The sequence below is a fragment of the Erpetoichthys calabaricus genome, chromosome 15 (assembly GCF_900747795.2).
Source record: "Erpetoichthys calabaricus chromosome 15, fErpCal1.3, whole genome shotgun sequence".
NCBI lineage: Eukaryota > Metazoa > Chordata > Cladistia > Polypteriformes > Polypteridae > Erpetoichthys > Erpetoichthys calabaricus.
This window is the reverse complement of record NC_041408.2, coordinates 9635226-9655090: the sequence shown is the minus strand read 5'-3', so window position 1 is coordinate 9655090 and position 19865 is coordinate 9635226. Positions and strand designations below refer to the sequence as shown.

Here is a 19865-nt window from a genome sequence, read left to right as displayed (position 1 = left end):
CAGAGATGGGGGAGCCCACCTCTGAGTCCCCAGGCTCTGCTTCCTCATTGGAAGGCATGTTAATGGGATTGAGGAGGTCTTCGAAGTATTCCCCCCACCGACCCACAACATCCCGAGTCGAGGTCAGCAGCGCACCATCCCCACCATATACAGTGTTGACACTGCACTGCTTCCCCTTCCTGAGACGCCGGATGGTGGACCAGAATCTCCTCGAAGCCGTCCGAAAGTCATTCTCCATGGCCTCCCCAAACTCCTCCCACGCCCGAGTTTTTGCCTCAGCAACCACCAAAGCCGCATTCCGCTTGGCCTGCCGGTACCTATCAGCTGCCTCCGGGGTCCCACAGGACAAAAGGGTCCTGTAGGACTCCTTCTTCAGCTTGACGGCATCCTTCACCGCCGGTGTCCACCAGCGGGTTCGGGGATTGCCGCCACGACAGGCACCGACCACCTTACGGCCACAGCTCCGGTCAGCTGCCTCAACAATAGAGGCACGGAAAATGGCCCATTCGGACTCAATGTCCCCCACCTCCCTCGGGATGTGGTCAAAGTTCTGCCGGAGGTGGGAGTTGAAGCTACTTCTGACAGGGGGCTCTGCCAGACGTTCCCAGCAGACCCTCACAACACGTTTGGGCCTACCACGCCTGACCGGCATCCTCCCCCACCATCGAAGCCAACTCACCACCAGGTGGTGATCAGTTGACAGCTCCGCCCCTCTCTTCACCCGAGTGTCCAAGACATGTGGCCGCAAGTCCGACGACACGACCACAAAGTCGATCATCGAACCGAGGCCTAGGGTGTCCTGGTGCCAAGTGCACATATGAACACCCCTATGCTTGAACAAGGTGTTCGTTATGGACAATCCGTGACGAGCACAGAAGTCCAATAACAAAACACCGCTCGGGTTCAGATCAGGGGGGCCATTCCTCCCAATCACGCCCTTCCAGGTCTCACTGTCATTGCCCACGTGAGCATTGAAGTCTCCCAGCAGAACGAGGGAGTCCCCAGAAGGTATGCCCTCTAGCACCCCCTCCAGGGACTCCAAAAAGGGTGGGTACTCCGAACTGCTGTTCGGTGCATACGCACAAACAACAGTTAGGACCCGTCCCCCCACCCGAAGGCGAAGGGAGGCTACCCTCTCGTCCACCGGGGTAAACCCCAATGTACAGGCTCCAAGTTGGGGGGCAATAAGTATACCCACACCTGCTCGGCGCCTCTCACCGGGGGCAACTCCAGAGTGGTAGAGAGTCCAGCCCCTCTCAAGGAGATTGGTTCCAGAGTCCAAGCTGTGCGTCGAGGTGAGTCCGACTATATCTAGCCGGAACCTCTCAACTTCGCGCACTAGCTCAGGCTCCTTCCCCTTCAGAGAGGTGACATTCCACGTCCCAAGAGCCAGCTTCTGTAGCCGAGGATCGGACCGCCAAGGTCCCCGCCTTCGGCCACCACCCAACTCGCACTGCACCCGACCTCCTTGGCCCCTCCCATAGGTGGTGAGCCCATGGGAAGGGGGACCCACGTTGCCTCTTCGGGCTGTGCCCGGCCGAGCCCCATGGGTGCAGGCCCGGCCACCAGGCGCTCGCCACCGAGCCCCACCTCCAGGCCTGGCTCCAGAGTGGGGCCCCGGTGACCCGCGTCCGGGCAAGGGAAAACGCCGTCCAAAATTGTTTTTCTTCATAGGAGGTTTGTTTAACCGCTCTTTGTCTCATCCCTCACCTAGGACCAGTTTGCCTTGGGTGGCCCTACCAGGGGCATAAAGCACCGGACAACAGAGCTCCTAGGATCATTGGGACATGCAAACCCCTCCACCACGATAAGGTGACGGTTAAAGGAGGGGGGCTTAAAAGCTTGCATATTGTAATCTTTTTAGTTAGCCAATAAAAGGTGTCATTTTGCTTGGCTTTTCTCTACACACTAATTTGGAAAATGTGCAATATTTAAAGCATATATAAGAATTTGCCACCTTGATCACACCACAATATTTCAAATTAAGATGTTCACGATGTAATTACTACTTATTTGGCTACCACCTTTATCCAATTTTACTTAAAACACTGGAGGTAAGACTTGTTCCATTTCTTTGGTTTTTCCAATTGCAACACACGCAGGTGAAGTGTCTCACTCATGGTCACAGTGTCAGTAATTAACATGGGGTTTGAACCCAAAACCTCAAGGTTTGAAGTCTGAAATCCAAAGGAACACTGCTTTTGCTCAGGTTTCAGAAGTACATCATTTTTAGTTATGCTTAACATGGTATATAGGTAAATCTATACATACCTGTAGCAGGGGAAATGCAGTAATCATCTTCAACTGACTGCCCATAAACATCATCATCTTCAAAATCTGTTGCCATGAAACAAAACAGCAAATGGTTATCATTGGCAGAGGGTAAGGGCTTCATTTCTATCACTTCGGCCAGTGGCTCTCCATTATGTTTTTAGAGAGTGTACCTAGCTTCCACTTTTCAGACTATTCCTATGGCTCAGCTTCTGTCCCGTTATCAACTAGGTACAATTCCATTCTCTGAAACGACTAACACTGATCAATTCTGAGCTCAAGGCTTAAAACTTGGATGATAAACTGTACATGTGCCATTCCTTTATTTGCCAATTTTCTAAACAAGTTTTTCTGACACATGCTTCTGTTAATAAAAATAAATGTTGACATTTTCATTAGCTTACAATGGCTGTGTTTAACTGAGAAGTGACAAGCATCTACCATTAGATTACAAAAGTCTATCATACCTACCAATACAGGATTTTAGCAAATCTAATAAGAGTATGACACGATCTTGACTTACAGCAAACCCTACAAAATGCTTGACCACCAAGTTATTGTAATGTTTATACTACGAATTTAGCAAAATTTCAAAATAAAGAGAATATTAGACACAAATTCAAGCAGAGTGCATTGGGCTACTTTGGAATATAACAGGCTGAGAAAGTATTTTCCACTGATGTTCTATTTTTCAATGTCAGAATCATTGCTTGGTTTCTAAACTTGAGATATTTTGATATGCCACGGCATAATATGCCTCAACATTTTCACCAGTAACTTCCTTCACCAATAACATGAATGCAAAACAGGGGCCAAGAGCGGTGGGACGGTATCTTAGCTGCTTGGAGGACTCAAAATAGCAGGAGAATTTTAATTAAACAAATACTACTTAAGTATCTGTGCAATCTATTGTCTTTCACCCTACCCCACTCTCTCTCTCACATCTAAATATGCCAATTTAACTTAATCAAGCCACATCCTTGCGAGTAAATCCAACCTTACTATTTAAACTCCGTTCATACATGGGAATTCAGAACTGAATCAGAATTCAGTACCACCTACAAAAGCAACATGTGAGTTTTGGGTGCTTACACCAAAATCCAGTATGTGTTAAAATATATGGAAAATGAAATCCAGTCACATCAGAGTGATAGTGAAAACTCTTCAATGGTCAATTCAAAATTTCCAGACACTGAAAAAGGTAAAGGGAACCGATCTCCTTCAGAATCTGAAAGATTAAATTGTGGTTTTATTCATTAAATTTCTCAAAAGACTCCCCTCACCAAAATAAGGGTCACAGGAAAGCAGAGAATTCTTGCAGTTCTGAGTAGAATGGAAGAACTAACCTCAGAGCTTTGTATTTATGTCAAAGCCAAGAAGGATTGGAGTTTACAATGATAAGTGCCACTGTTTGTCAACTAGTTTCACACTGCGTGTAAAAGGCACTGGAACGTTATCCCTCCATTTTAACCTGCTTATCTCAGGCAAAGTGATAGCCATCCCTGGACAGAGTGCCAGTTCCTCACAGGATCAACAAACACAAACAGATATAGAATGCAGGGCTAACTTAGCATCACCACTTCATCTAACGTGCATGCCCTTAGACGTAAAGGCTGTCTTATTCTGCTTAGAAATATATGCTAGTACATTTACATGGAAACAATTCAGAAATTTTTTTTTTTGTATTAAATCTTTACGTGTTAACTTTCATTCACTGTGTTCTTTTTTAGTTCACCCTCCCCTGGGTAGTTTGCCCCTTAATTTTGTCCAAATAATGACAATTCATGAGGAGCAGTGCAGACAAATGTGCAAATGACAGTTACTTCAGTATAAAATTCACTTGCAAGAAGAAAAAGGCTACATACAACATAGAAAACAGCAAAAATATTAAAATCTTAATCCTATTCCCAACATACCAGACTAACTACATATACTCCGAGATAATTTGCATTCATTATACTATTTCTGCACAAAATACAAATGTTTATTAATGGCATATTTTTCCCATCTGTGAATCTGTTTCTTCTGCTGTATGCATCTAAAATTCCACATGGAATTAACATTTATGTAATCTAAAAAGCAAGACAAAAATTATTAATGTCATACACACATGCTTAATACATTCCCCTAAACACTTAGCAAACCCATTTAGTAACTTCTGGATTGACACAAAGATGCACAAACAGAAATAGCTTGTTTAAGAAGGGCGGGAATGCAGTTAAAAGCAGAAAGTGCTTAGGATGAACAGCTGACTGTGGAGGTGGTCTGTAGGACCGAGTTTGAGGACCACGGAGTTAAGGCTTGTATTACTAATTAAACAAAAATGATGAACACTCAAAAGAGTGTTTCCACGCGCTTTAGCAACCCATTTATTTACAGAAACCTTGTTTCTAAAAAGCCATATAAACCCATAAACCAGTGAGAGAAGCTGGGTTAATGGTTTCTAGGAAATCTGCTTAACAGACATTTCTCCGTAAGCAACTCTTAACCAGGTTGTAGTTAAGGCTTTTGCAGTCTGTGTATATCTGATGTAATGTTCACCTACTTCGCTTCGCACACACTTCCAGCAGCCATAAAGAAAAGCGTCCAAAAAGATGCACTTCCTGAGACAGATGTTTGGGCAATCACATTATTCCTTCTCCTGCTAGAAATAACCCGTCTTAATATTTCAGCAATCAAAAACTTGTTGATAAGCTGAATATACAGTGCTAAGATCTGCAGCACAATCTCAGAAGCAGTAACACAATAGAAGTAATGCACATTACATAGCCCGATTACTTTAAAGTAACAACTAACCCAACACATATTTTACTGAAGTAAATATACCTGCATCGCAAATAAACATACCTCTGTACAACACGTTCGGAAGGCTCAACTGTTAGGTCAAGCAGAAAGAATGTGCTGGAATCCACTAAACATTAATGTAAATTTAATTTTAATCCAGCTACTTGCTATATGTTGAAACAGTATGATCTGGAGTAATAGTGGCCAGTGTTCATACCTCAAATCTAAGGGCAGGTATGTAAAAAAAAAAAAAAAAAAAAAAAAAGTAAAGTTATTTACTTCACAGCAGATGAAGGAACTGGATTTAAAAAAAAATCATCTATTTGGCGGACACCTTTATCCAAGGAGACTTACATTTCAGACACAATTGGTTACATTTCTTGTTTTTCCACATGGAGCACAGGCAGATGAAGTGACTTGCTCAGGGTCACGGTGTCAATAGTGGGATTTGAACCCATGTACTCTGGATTTCATATCCAAAGCCTTAACAACTATGCCACACTGAATTTATGAAAAACAATAAAATGAGCAAATTTGGATGTGTTTCTGGTCAGTATCATGAATGTTCATAAATGCACTTAGAATTTAATAATAAATGCTGGTCAGTGAAACGTGCAGCTTTTCATCCAAAAGAAGAATAACCATTTTAAAAATAAGACCACCAGTGGTAACAAGTTACATTTTCTAGTAACTATGACATGTCTGGCAACTTTTTTCTCAAGTAACAAGTAATGTAACTATGTACCTTTTAAAAGTAGTATTCCCCACACTGCTCAGAAGACAAAGGCTCCATGTTCTTTTCAGAATCAAGGCTGTCACTGAAGACGTTTACTCTTTGAAAAACATTTTTAATTTTGGAACCAGTGCATTTTACCAAAGAACTCCCTAAGGAGGAGTAAATGCACATGTAAAACAGATTTTTACGAGACCAGGTCTTAACCGGGTTACTTACCTTATCCCGGTTTTGTCTGTGTGCATGTAAAACACACCGACTTAAAGTAGCTGTGTCATTTGCACTGTGCCTGCACTGCTCATCACTAATCATCCATATTTGGATACAATTAAAAAGGTGTAAACTCCACAAGAAAAGCCGAATTAAAAATATGGTAAAACACATTCAACATAAAACACAAATTGCACATTTCTGAATTATGTTTACATATAAATATACCAGCACATATTTATGTATGCAAAAAAAATATTAAAACAAATGGCTCATTTATGTGCAAGAGTGAACCCTCGGTGAGAAATTGGTTGAAATGAAAACCCCAAAGGCAGTGAGTGGTGAACCAGAATCGAATTCCTGCTTTACCTTGTACTGTACTTTGCTCATGCCGTTTATCATAAAAGAGTATCTGCGCTCAACTGGCTGGGCTCCTTAAAACCCTGCATGAAGTAGTAGTCTCTAACAAACATGTTAAATGGGGCAAGTACAACTTTGTATATCATCGCACACCTCACCAAAATTTTCTGACGTTTGTTGCAAAAACTGCATAACACAGTTAGAAATTAAAATGAGCAGTGCACATTAAAAAAGAATAACCACGCTAAATTGACATCACTAAATGGTTGGGGGATAAAACGGGGAACCCAGGCAGCGCTATACGTGATCACTAAATATAAACAACGGGCACACAAGTCAGGGGTAGCATTCGCTCGGAGGACAAGGCGGAGGCAACACCGCAAGCCCAAGTGTGGATTTAAAAAAAAATATCACATCGAGCGCAATCCTCGCTGTGACAAGTCGGACAGACGCTAAACACACAACAGGTGCGCCACGAAACAGCTGGAGAGCGCGAGGACGGCACCAGCAGCAACACGGGGAAAGTGGACGCCTTCAAGGCATCATTTGTCGCTCCCCCCACCCAAATAAGGTTCCACCAAACAAGTCGGCACACGCTTTAAACATTCACCACGTCTTTGTAAGCGTCTACACAGTGATGTTCACACTGTAATGACATGGGGTATGTGACACGACGTCAGTTCCCTCTCTGCATACCACGCAGAACTCGTCGCGTCAGCATAAACTGGTAATGTTTATACCTTCGTCGTAGTTATAACCACGGACATTGCGATGTCGAGACATTTTGCGTTGCTTTTTTTCACCGTAAATATGAGCACTCAGGCGTCAAAAACATTTGCCGCCCTTCCTCGGACAGAAATTAAGAGAAAAAAAAAAAACAAAACACTCTAGCCTCAGTCTCCAGTCGCCATCTTAACGTCCCGACAACCTCTTGGCGCGAGGGTTCCCAGAAAGCAGCGCGGAGGCCATAGAACAATGCGCGTGCGCACTCGTACTACCACGGCCGTCCCGCGCTTTGCCGAGGTCTGTCAGATTGCAGAGGCGCGTGCGCATTGCTGTCCCGCGCGTTCACCATCTGTCTCCAGCTGTCATCGGGGAGATTAGAAAGATTGGCGCTTTGATGAAGGTAGTTAGTTGACTCTAGGGCAGGTTTGGGAATAGCTAGAATATCTCATTAAGAAACATAACAATTACAAGTTTGAGGACCGGTGTTGCCAGTTTCCGTGACTTCGTTCTCGGTTTTGGTCATGTTGCTGCCACGAAGGTGCGGAACGCTTAGGTTAGTCGAGTTTTGTTGGTGTTGCTCGTCTCTTATGGTACACACAATTGCCCAGTTAACGTAACTTCACGCCCTATTTAACTAAGGCGAGAATTAGCGCAAAACAGCCCCACTGTTTATGGTTAAACGTGCCTTGATTAAAGGACCACGAACTACCGTTGATTTTTATTCGACCTGTCGCATGTTAATTCTGACGGTCTCAGGATCCCTCACTGTGGGTGGAGGTTTTTCTCTTCGCCCATTTCATCTTTTAATTGAACTCCTTACCTTAATTAAGCAAGCAGCCATTTCACTGTTTGTATGCTTTTTGAGTCCATCCAGAAATTATATACTGGGTATGTTATAATTATCACTAAATAAGGCAGAATATTATATGTTTTAGATGGGTAAAATTTTTTCCTTTTCATTTTTTAATGTTCTGGTTATTTAGACAATTATGTACTCGAAAGTGTACAAGTGGGTAACACTCAAGAAGCTGCTCCTGTCACAGTCGTTTGCACAGGTGTCTGCTCAGCTCATCTAATTGTTGGTGTTCGCATACAATTAAGAAAACTCCACAGAAAAATAAAAAGCAAGCATTTAAAAATACACGAAATGAATGTATTTTTTCTCCAAGTGTAAATCTGACACTACTCCTCTTTTCAAAATGCAAAATTAAAGTAAAATATGGGTCAGCTACTTAAACAATGGGATCAATTAAAGGTAACACTGACTGATTGAGAACCACTGTCTTAATTAGTTCATGGGTTTTGTGTTTGATCCCTCCGGAAAAGGCTAGCAAGACAAAAGAAATGCAGGTAGTGACTTAAAGTTAAGGATTTACACCTCAAACCCTGCGGTTGTGGGTTCAGATCCAACTACTGACACCGTGTGACCCTGTGCAATCACTTCATCTGCCTGTGTTCCGTTTGGAAAATCAGAAATTTAACAAATTGCATGTCAAATGTTGCCTTGGATAAAGACATCAGCCTAGTAATATGTAAGCACTTAAAACGTTTTTTGTAATTTTTTTTTTTGGTACACTATATTAATCCCTGAGATGAAATTGCCTTTTTGCATGATCTTTGGGGGTCAAAGTGCAGAGTCAGCCATTGTACATAGCCTCTGGAGCAAGTTTCAGGTTAAGGGCCTTTGCTCGAGGGCCCAACAAAGTAGGATCCCTTCTGGCAGTAACAGGATTTGAATCAGCAACCTTACAGTTAGCAGCACAGATCCTTAGCCCCAGAGCCACAACTAAGTCTATGGCAAAGAATACAAGTATTTATGAATATCTTGACAATATTTGCAAGCCAGATCACTAAACAGCGAGATCCATCAAATGTAAGAATGATGCACTGATTGTGAAATTGATTGTAATAAAAACCTGCAGCCACAGGGGTCACTGAACTTGGAAAACACTGATCTATACATTTTCCAGTTTTACTTATTCATAGTTTTATAGTGTCAAAGGTCTTCACAAATTTGATTTCATTGTTTAGACTGTGACAGCAATTATAGAAGATATGTGCTTTGTATAGGCAAAAGTAAAAGACGTAAGAAAAATAGAAGTTAACTTGTACCTCATTCATTCAAACTGTGTGATTTTTAGGCTTTGCCTTTAAAGTGGCTTGAAATAATCATTCTGTTTGAGTAGATTCTAGGCCCTTAATGTCAGGTTGTTTAGCAAAATTATGTAGTTAGCTTTATTAATGGTAATATTTTTAATAGATAATTACATATTGACACAACTGCAGGAGATAGGATTCTGAATCTGATTTGTTCACTCTCTTTGTGAAGCTTGTGTGCTCTTTGTGCCCTCTTCACAGGTTTTACTTCAGGTTCTCTGGTTTTCTCCCACTTCTTAAATGTGTGTGTTAGCATCATCTTTCACTTTATGCTGTGGTACTGCACTATACTGATGTAGTGCCATTTCAAGGATTGGTTACTACCTTTTACCTAATGCTGCAGGGATGGATCATGACTCCCCATGTTTCTAAAATTGGATTAAAATCACGTTTACAGTTGGTCCAAAATGCTGAAGCTCATCTTTTAATGGGAACATGCAAGCAAGACCATCATCTCTTTTCCACCTAGATCGTAATCTCCTATGAAAGGACGGTATTGCTTTTAGGTTGTATGCCTTTGCTGATTTTTGTAAAGCGGTCGATTCGGCCCTGTGGGATATGTTGAGACTTCATGTGATCCCTCTCGAAGTTGCTGGACATCATGGCTGGCCCGTACACTGGTACTGTGAATGTTGTGCAGAGTGAAGGCAGGGCCTTTACGTTTTTCCCAGCTGATTCTGGGGTTCATCAGCGGTGTGTTCTGCTCCTACTCTGTTCAAGGCTTGCATGGACTGGGTGTTGGGCAGTGTCGAGCGGTCCAGTGGCTGTGGGGCATCTGTTAGTAAAGAAAGATTCACTGATCTTGACTTTGCTGACAATGCTGTGATCTTCACAGAGTCAGTGGAGGCTCTGATTGGGGCTTTCGAGAGACTGAGCGAGAAGTCTGAGTGACTGGGCTTGCGAGTGTCCTGATAAAAATCCAAGATCCTGGCCTTTAATGACCTCTTGGGCACAGCCTTCAGCAGTACAGTATGTCTGTCTGTGGAGAGACCTCGTCAAGAAGTTTGCCTACCTCAGCAGCAACATTAATGTCTCTGGTGACTCTTCCTTTGAAGCCAGTAGGGAGAGCAGGGGGCCATGAGATCACTGGAACGGGGTGTGTGATGCTCCTCATATCTTTGTAAAAGGATGAAGGTCCAAGTCTTTAGAATCCTGGTGCTTCCTGTTTTATATTGTTGTGAGACATGGACATTATACAGTGACCTGAGACGAAGACTGGACTCCTTTGGTACGGTGTCTCTTCAGAGAATCCTTGGGTACCACTGGTTTGACTTTGCATCGAATGAGAGGTTGCTCATGGAGTCTTGAATGAGGCACAGTACCTGCATTGTGAGAGAGCATCAGTTACGGCACTAAGGCCATGTGATGCGATTCCCCAAGGGTAATCCAGCTCACAGATCGGCTGGACCAGGCCAAGGGGACGCCCACGTAACACCTGGCTATTGCACATAGATGGTCATTTCTGGAAGATGGGACTGGACTGCATGTTTTCTTGGGTGTGTTGCCAGCCAGGATCCCAAGCCATTTCATTTTGTGATGAGAGCGGTAATGCGCTGTACCAATGCATGCTTCCCAACCTGATCTGACCTGAAGAGATAATGCGCCAGTCAGAAAAAAAGCCCTTCAGACAAAAATTAAAAGTTAGACATGAAGTAGGACTAAGAAAGCCGTTATATGGATTAGTGAAAGTGAACTTAAATGGCCAATCCAAAATTTTAACCATGATTAATAATAAATGGAAATATTGTAGGCATTTATTCATTTTTTTCTTTTAAACAACACTGCCTCAAATTAGGCTTTAACAGGACTTGGGTAAAAAAAACAAACAAAAAAAACACCAAGTAACCATATGTGCAGAACACAAATGGGAAAAATGAAACAGTGGTTTGTGCCTGGCAACAGTATATGCGTGTTTGATGACCATTCCTGCAGCCGTGAGTGACAGAAGACAGTGGGTTCCTGGAAATGCTCTATCTATGCTAATTAGCCAACTCACTGGTCTCAAGCAGCGGTTTAGCCACCCACATTTTCTCAGCAAAGCAATAAAGGTTGCAATGAGGTGACCTGCAACCTAACTGAAAACAACATAGCAGAATTACTGCATTAAACAAGTTAATGTGTTAATCAGACATGCTAGATCTGACTTGCTCACAGTACGTCCTGATTTTCTATCTCTAGAAACTTTTTTTATTTATTTATAGATCAGAGCATATATTTGGTACCCATCAATAAATATATTCTGTCATTTTTGTGCACTTTTAAAAATTGACATAATGCGGAGTCACTGTTTAGGCTAGTGGAAGAAAATGCATGAAATTAAATTATAAATTAAGTCAGAAAAAGTGTTAAATGGTCTGTTCTTTGATTAATTTTTCAGACCAGTTTGTTCCAGTGAAGTATTGCAGTCAGCCAAAAGCTTGACATAATATCATTGCGTAGCATGCAAAAAACAACAAGTTCATTGCAAGGAACGCACACATTTAAACTGGGCCTGTATAGAGTAACCAGTTAGCATAACATACACATATTTGGCATGTGGACCCAGGATTCTAGAGATGTGGGAAAACAGTGGTAACCACAGCATCAGAGTGCCAACCAACTTGATGGTAGTATTACCACAAAATAAAAATAAATCATGTAGTAAAACCTCCGAAGATACCAGGGCAAAATGACCTCTGATACACAGGAATAGGTAGCCCCTTCAATAGACTGTACAGAAATCACTCTTAAATTTTAATATTTAACTATTTGGTTACCTGTTTAGTCTGTTGTACATCTTGAGATGGGGGAAAAGTACAGAATGAAACAATTCAGAGCAATGTAACATTCTCAGACCTGCTGAACAGAGTGTAGGATAGATAACATGAGGGAGTCAGAGCCTCTCCTGACAGCATTGATGGCAAAGGAAGAAGCAAGCCTGGGTAAAGTGGCAGTCCATTGTAGGGCCCTGTTCTCCTCATATACAAATGGAGCTCATTTAGAGTTGGCAATTAATCTAACTTGCACACATCTTTAGAAGGTGGGAAGCAAACCATACTGACAATGGGAGGACATACAGACTGCACAGAAACCCACTCAGTGCGTGATTTGTTGTAGTATGCCAGATCTATAAGCCAGCAGTGACATGTATTGTGCTGCTCAATATGGACTAACATAAAGGTGCCATTTTTAGTCACACTAATATGTTTGTTCTTTTCAACCTTCTGGCTATTTCAATGTTTAGTTAACTAATAGGGCACCTGTCTACCTTAATGCCAACAGGAGAATTTAGAGACCAAAAACATCAAAAGGTTTGCAGGAGCTTCTCAGATGTTATACCAAAACTGTATGCGTCAGGGGTCTTGTGAGGTCATCTCTCTGTTCTAAGATGAATGGCTACTTCCTGTCCTGGTGGTTTCTTATAACGGAAGGACTGGCAAAGGTGTAAGTGGGAAAGGAAGATACACAAGTGGCTATGACAAAGTATAATCCTTCTTTGATGGTGCAGCCGTAACAGTTGTCCTTGCAAAAGTCACACTGCTTCCTTGCATTTGTCAATACACAGAGATAGTGAAAGGCACAATGTTCTACAGAGAGATAAATAGTGAAAGCCCTATGGGAAACACAGAACATTCATTAAGTACACATAAAATGAATATGCAAACCAATATGCAAGTTCAAGACTTAAAGTACCCAGTTCATGTTTAATGAATAAGGCGGTAAAAGAAATATTGTTCCTATGCTAATACTACTATTATAACTGATTATGTTGGAGATGGGCATGTTGGGAGCGGGCAGCTTGTAATCCAATGGCAGCTTGTAATCCAATGGCTGCAGACAAAAATGAACCACAGTACTGTTTCTTATAGCACTGAAGTTCACTGAGCCAATGACCTCTAATGTTGTCATCATCCTCTATTCTGTCACTGCCTGCATAAAGTCCAGGGTCAGTCTTGTGATATCACCTGCTTTCCTGGTCACTTTATTCTGCCATCTGGCATCATCTAAATTTATGTTGCTTCACCAGCAGAACACAATGTGGAACAGAAAGAACAGTAACGGCTATGGACTGGTCAAGTGGACATAAATGCCATAATATCTTTATAAAGTTTGGTATGTTCCTTTGGATGGTTTCTATCTCATTGGCACAATATGTGTACTTTGCATTTCAATGTATGATGTTTGTATCTTTTAAATTTTGGCAAATCACAGCTACCTATATATCTGAAGAAAGCAAGCAGTGTCATGCTAAAGGGTAAAAAGTTAATTAATTTTGAGCTTGGCACTTTATTTTTATGTCATTAAATAAGTGTTAGACATGTGGTTGATGGTTTTTACTGTTTATTTGGGTAGAATGAGTGATCCACATTTTTTTTAAATACTCCACTTGAAGATGTATTTCATAAAAGCTGACCAATATAAAATGGAAAGTCTTCTAAATTCCAGGAAGCTTTCACATAAAAAAGTAAGTTTAATGCGAAGTTGTCATTCAAGCTCAGATCATAAAGGTCACAGCCTTTCGTGCATTTATTCAAAACATTAATGCTACAACATGCTCACTGACATCATTTTTTTTCCATTGCCAATAGCTGCACAAAACATTTTATAAAAACAAAGAAAAATTCAAATAAAAGTCGATCATTTTCTCAAGTGGATAAGGCCCAGTTAGGTCAACATTTACAGCATGTGTCCTCTAAACACCAGATTGTTTATCTGATTAAAATAATATAAGACACCCATTAACATTATGTCTGATTTAACTACTACATAATGAAATATTTTGTGATCATGATCTACAGTTTAAACAGTCCTGGATACAGTATTTATAAATGCATCTTTGCCAGATAAACACATGTACACTCTTGAACCCACTTTATGCACTCAATTTACAGGGCATAAGACAGGAAACATAATGGACAGTTAGCTAGTCTATCGCAGGATGAAAATACCCACATACACTCACATTAGGACCAATTTAGCCCTGCCATGCACATCTTTGGCAACATTGGATGAAAACACACACAAACTCAGGGAGTATTTCCAAAAACACAGTTAAGTGATTAGACCTAGGACTTAAACCCAGGACACTAAATCCATAATGACCCAGGCAGATCAATGATTATTAGTCAGAATACTTTATTCTTGCAGAATTCTCTAAAGATGTAAATACTAAAAAAAATAAGTTTGGGATTAAAATATCATGTAGTATCAGCAAGTTGTACTCAAACCAAGCCAATCTAAATTAATCTCTTAATGAAACAATGAAATTACCTGAAGGTGTGAATTTATATTTTCAAGTTTCTGTACTCCTTTTTCCCACATTTTTTACCCTACTTATTTTTAGAAAAGCTTTCTTAAAAGGACAAATTTCCAAAAATTTAATCAAATGTATTGGCAATTCCAAATCAGCCTTATCTTAAGTGTACATGTGAGTGGGCCCTGGGATGAATTAGTACCCTGTGCAGGGTTGTTTTCTGTCTGTGCCCAATGCTGCCGAGTCTCTGGTACCATGCAATCTTGAATTGGAATAAGCAGATATGAGACTGTTTTATAAATCAGGTATGAATGGCAATGGCAAAGAAGCTCTTCTGCTAGGAAGACTGTATTTGAGATACTACGTATCATACTGGCTATTATGAGGCACAAAAGACAACAACACCAACAATTTATTTCTTGTATAGCCAAAAATCAAAGAATGCCTCAAAAGGCTTTAACAGGATCTGTTTTTTGACTGCTCCCTAGCCTTAGCTCACTAAGAAGACACGACAAAACTCTGGAAAAAACCTTGCAGGAAAAAAAATGGAAGAAATCTTGGGAAAAGCAATTTAGAGAGAGACCTCCTACCGGGTATGCTGGGCTTGCAATGGGTATCAAAAATGGGGTAAATACAATATTCAAAACAGAATACAAGCAATCCTTTTCACAGAGCTAGATGGCCAATCTATCGTCACCACCTCAGAATTACAAACAGTAGTTCTTTGTTTTTGCACAGTGCTCTTCACCAAGTGCGGGCGCAGAGCAAGACCAAATGAAAGAATAGATTATACCACTCCAAAAATTCAGAACTATCACATATGAGGAAACAGATTTGGTAAATTACACCAAACATGTGAATTTCCCCTTGGGATTAATAAAGTATCTATCTATCAAAAACAAAGTAGAAACTAATTAACAAATGAAAAACAACAATATCTGTCCATTGGTCAATTGCAGAACAATGGCCAGATTGTAGAAAAGTCAGACACAGTCAGAGTACTAGAGACCCCGGAAAACTAGCCACCTGCCTCCTACTGGCCATTCTACGGATGAGACAGTGCTGGGCCAGCCAATCTAATGAAAGGACCCCTCTACCTGATGATTCCAGTGCTTCTTTTACTGAGATGACTTTTCCACATGTAGATAAACAGCTTGGCAGTAGAGTAGTGGTACATGAGGATACTGAGAAGAGAAACAGAATAGGGGAGAGTTAGTAATAATTTATAAATATTGTATTAGTTGTATTGTAGTACTACTGACTAACAACAGAGATGCAGCATGCACAGCTAACCAGCAGCTCTAGTCAGGGTATGCTCAACTAAAGTAGTGAGTCATCAGCCAATATTTTAAAGCTGAGACTGAAGGGACACCTCTTATAATATCAGGGAGATCATTCCACAGCTTTGAGGCCCTGTAACTAAAAGCTCAGCTTCCCACAGTTATTTTGCTAATCCTTGGAAATGTAAGCAGGCCAGCATCTTGAGATTTTAATGTGCGCTCTGGTTTGTAATTACTGATAAGTTCAGATAGGTAAGCAGGGCCTTTGCCATTTAAGGCTTTATATGTGAAGAGGAGGATTTTGAAATCTGCTTTAAACTTAACTGGGACCCAGCGTAAGGACTTAAGAATTGGAGTTGTGTCTGTACTTTCTAGTTCTTGTGATAATTCCTGCAGCATAACCACATGAATAGTAGTTGGGCAGGGAAGAGCAATCAGGTGCATTTCTGGACATAAATGACTAAAGCACTTGCCCTAATTTTCAGAAAGTGTAATTAATATGGGGACTTTTACTCATCTGTCTGTTTATGAATCCATTTTTGTACATTTAGTATTTCAAGCAGCTGCAGCCAGGCCCCACAGCACTGAGTGATATACAGGAGAAAAAATTGTACATGGTGCCAGCCTGTTGTCGGGCATATGTAGGCACAAACACACTTTTATTTATAAAGGGCCAACTAGAATTGCTAATCAACATGGAGAAAGTACAGACACGCCACACTAAGAAAGTCAAGAAATAAATTCAAATCTAGCCTCCTAAAGCTGTGAGTGGATAAAGCAGCACAATAAAATGAGCAGTGAAAAATAATAAAGTGCATCACTGGACGAAAGCATATGATTATCTCAGAGAGGCTCAATGAAATTAATCTCTTTAGTCTTGAACAGTTAAGGCTATGTAGGGATGGAACAGAAGTCTTCAAAACTGTTACAGTTCATCAGAAGGATGAACTACAAAAAATGATGGAGTGCACTTTCTAACCTGATTATAAAACCAGTCTGTTATAAAATTACTGATGTTTTAGTAGTGTTCATACTGATAAGTGAATGCGTAGACATGTTAGTAAAATTTCATTCATTAAAACAGTAATAATCCATGATGTAGTGTAGGTTCTGGATACTTAGGTAAAAAAGAAGTGCTGATCATCACTTTTTGTTGAGATGAATTAGACGGGTGGAGCACCTTCTGGACAGACCTGAAAGACCCAGGTGGATAGTAAGCATGTCCTGTTAACCACAAACCTCTGCCTCTGCTCAGGATGAGCTCAACTCTCATTTCCTGCATCCTAGAGGAGAGCTGATGGACTTAAAGCCCTAAATGGTCTGCTTTCAAGACTTCAGTATTGGAGGCACCTCCGAGGACCTATGGCCAGAAGGTTTTTGTGTCTGTCTTGGTGGCAACCCTAACACCAGTTAGTGGACATTAGTGATAAGGGAAGATGTCATGAATTATGAAATATTTGTAAAGTGTTAGGAGGATGGTCTCTAGATTTGACAATCAAAATTTACAGCAGTGTCTGGAGCAAAAATTCCATGTGTTGCCATTTTTGGAAGATCTCAAAGAGGTTCTGGCAAACCATTCAAGAACTCATGAAGGTTTATGTCAGCTAGGCTGTTCTCAGTGCAAGTGTTGTGCAATTTAGACATTTCCTCTGGGTATTGCTAAAAGGTGGAAGGAGTATATGGAGGATCTCCTAAACCCTAATGTTATATCCTCCTTGTGAAAAGTAGTGCCAAAAGGATTTGTAGGTTTGAAATCTCTGTGGGTTTGTGTGGACATTGTTACAGATAAATACAGATTACATTACAGAATACAGTGAAATGCATAGTGGTTAAGCTGCAGGGATAGAGCACATCTGACTGGAAATGCTAAAGGCCTTGGATATCTTTGGGCTGCTTTGGCAAACACACCTCTTCTATGTTTCCATGGAATAGAATTTTCCAATCCTGTATAAATGTGCTTTGTATGCTTGGGCAATATTTATGACTATGTACCATGTAAAATCTTGTGAAAGGTGCTAACATGTATATGGTGTTCTGGGGCCACTGTTACATTTGCAGATGACAGCTGAATTGGCATACATTGCATTAGGCTCAGTTACGAGTTGCGTTTGTTTGGTCTGCTTCTTGTCTACTCTACTGTCCTTGATTTTTGTGGACAGAATACTAAAGCAGATCTTGATGCCTTTCCAAATTGAGAGAAGCCAGTTGAGGTGGTGTGGACATATAATTAGGATGCCCCTGGATACCTATTATGGGAGGTATACCAGGAAATTCCCACTGCCACGATGAGGAGCAGACCCAAGACCTGCTGGAGGCATTATATCTTCCAACTGGTCTTGGAACATCTTTAAACCCACCAGGAGGAGTTTGCTAGAAGCTACTGAAGAAGTAGCTAGGTCTACCTATCTGGGCCAGTTGCTACCATGACTGTCACCACAAGAAGAGGAGTGAAACTGTGTTGGCTGAAACTAAACATAGGGACTGAGAAACCCCTGTGAATCCCCAGAACACAATGACGTTAATTAATTTATTGGATTTTCATAATTACCTTTTCCCGATTCATTTGTTGTGCATTACATCTCCATCTTAAAATAATATACTTACATAAAGTATTAAGGATTTCTGCATTTACTGTACATGCAGATATTACTCTGCATGATTGGAGGGCACTAATTACAAGCTAACGTTTTACAAGACTGGAGTACCTATTTGTATAGGAGGAGTTTTGTTTTAGTCATTTAGTGAGTGTGATTCAGCATGAATCAGTGGCTTGAATAAGCTACAGTACAATCAGTATTAATAAATAGTTCAGCTTGTACAAGTACCACACTGATATTCTAAAAGACCTTTTTTTGTACAAGATGTACAAAACAAGATGACGTTTATAAATACTGAGAAGATTCAGACAGAGAAGCAGTTTAGATCATAATTCATGTTCTAATGCTTGATGATTCTCCTTTTGGTGCGCTGCACTTCTCTTTGCGACTGTCTCTGTTAGTTTATCAGACTCTTTCAGACTCCAAATTGTTGAAATAAATAAATAAATAAATAAAGAAGACCACAAAAGAAATGGGTTTTGTTAATGGATCGCTTCATCATTAATGCACTGATATTTTTTCCACTTTTTAATTTTCATCCATGTTTTATTTGTCTTATTAGTAATAAGTACATTTTTTTATTTGTACTTTTTTATTATTCTACAGCTCCCCTGTACTCATGTTTTAACTTTATACCATATATAAACTTTGCATACAGCATATTCTGTATCTGTGTATATATATCAGCAATAAATAATAATACACTAAATTTATCACAGAAAACAATATATCACTAAAACAAAACATTTGTTTTTAACAATTTAACATTCATCAAAAATTCTATTCCATTAGACTGAGTTGTTAGAGCATCATATAAATTACAGAAAATTTTGAGCAGAGTGCAATGCACAAGTGAGACCACATTTGGAATATGGTGTGCCATTCTGGTCGCAGTACTACAAAGATGACATACAGTAGCTGCATCTGTAGAGACAAGAGCAAACAGGTGCATCCCTGGACTAAAGGGCATACCTTTTAAGCATCTGATTTCTCTTTCCTTTTCTTCTTTTTGAGGGTGCGAGTGCCATTTAACCTGTTACAGCAACAAGAATAATACAATGCAGCACATGTTTAGTTTTGCAAGTGTGCAGCTGGCAAATCATTTCATAACCTTTGGATACTATCTAGAATCACTGTGTTATAAGAGGGGTTAGACTGTTTATTTTTATGAAAATTGCATCCAAAGTTTACAATTCTAAAAGCATTTCTACATTTTTGCCTTTCAAAACAAAAGGTATTTTGAGAAGAAGGCAAGCAGGATTATAAAAGACCACAAGTACACTGCAAAGCTGTGTTTTTCTCACTCCTACGTTCTGGAAAATGGAACAAATAATGTAATATATAATAATTTTGTAATAAAATGCTAAGGTTTTTGTGTTTGTGTTTGTGTGCGTGTGCGTGTGTGTCTGGTTCCTCCAAGCAACCTGATTGGTCAGTTTGGCTTTGGAGGCACACGAAGGGGAGTAAAGGCACAGGAGGTACACTGCTTTTATATATCCCAACATTGAAGGTGA

At 40.5% G+C, this 19865-nt stretch overlaps 1 protein-coding gene across 2 annotated transcripts in view; it reads right to left on the bottom strand.

The window, feature by feature from the left end:
- hbs1l (HBS1-like translational GTPase) overlaps positions 1-7641 on the bottom strand; it is a 126528-nt gene extending 118887 nt beyond the window's left edge. The window contains exons 1-2 of one of the 2 annotated variants that reach the window (XM_028820125.2): positions 7553-7641; positions 2272-2337 (exon numbers count right to left, since the gene is read on the bottom strand). In XM_028820125.2, the coding sequence (XP_028675958.1) occupies positions 2272-2337; positions 7553-7607 (121 nt within the window). In that variant the 5' untranslated portion in view covers positions 7608-7641. Of the gene's footprint in view, positions 1-2271; positions 2338-7098; positions 7298-7552 lie in introns of those variants that run through there. The other variant, XM_028820126.2, reaches the window with a different exon arrangement.
- Between the last annotated feature and the right edge of the window lie 12224 nt (positions 7642-19865).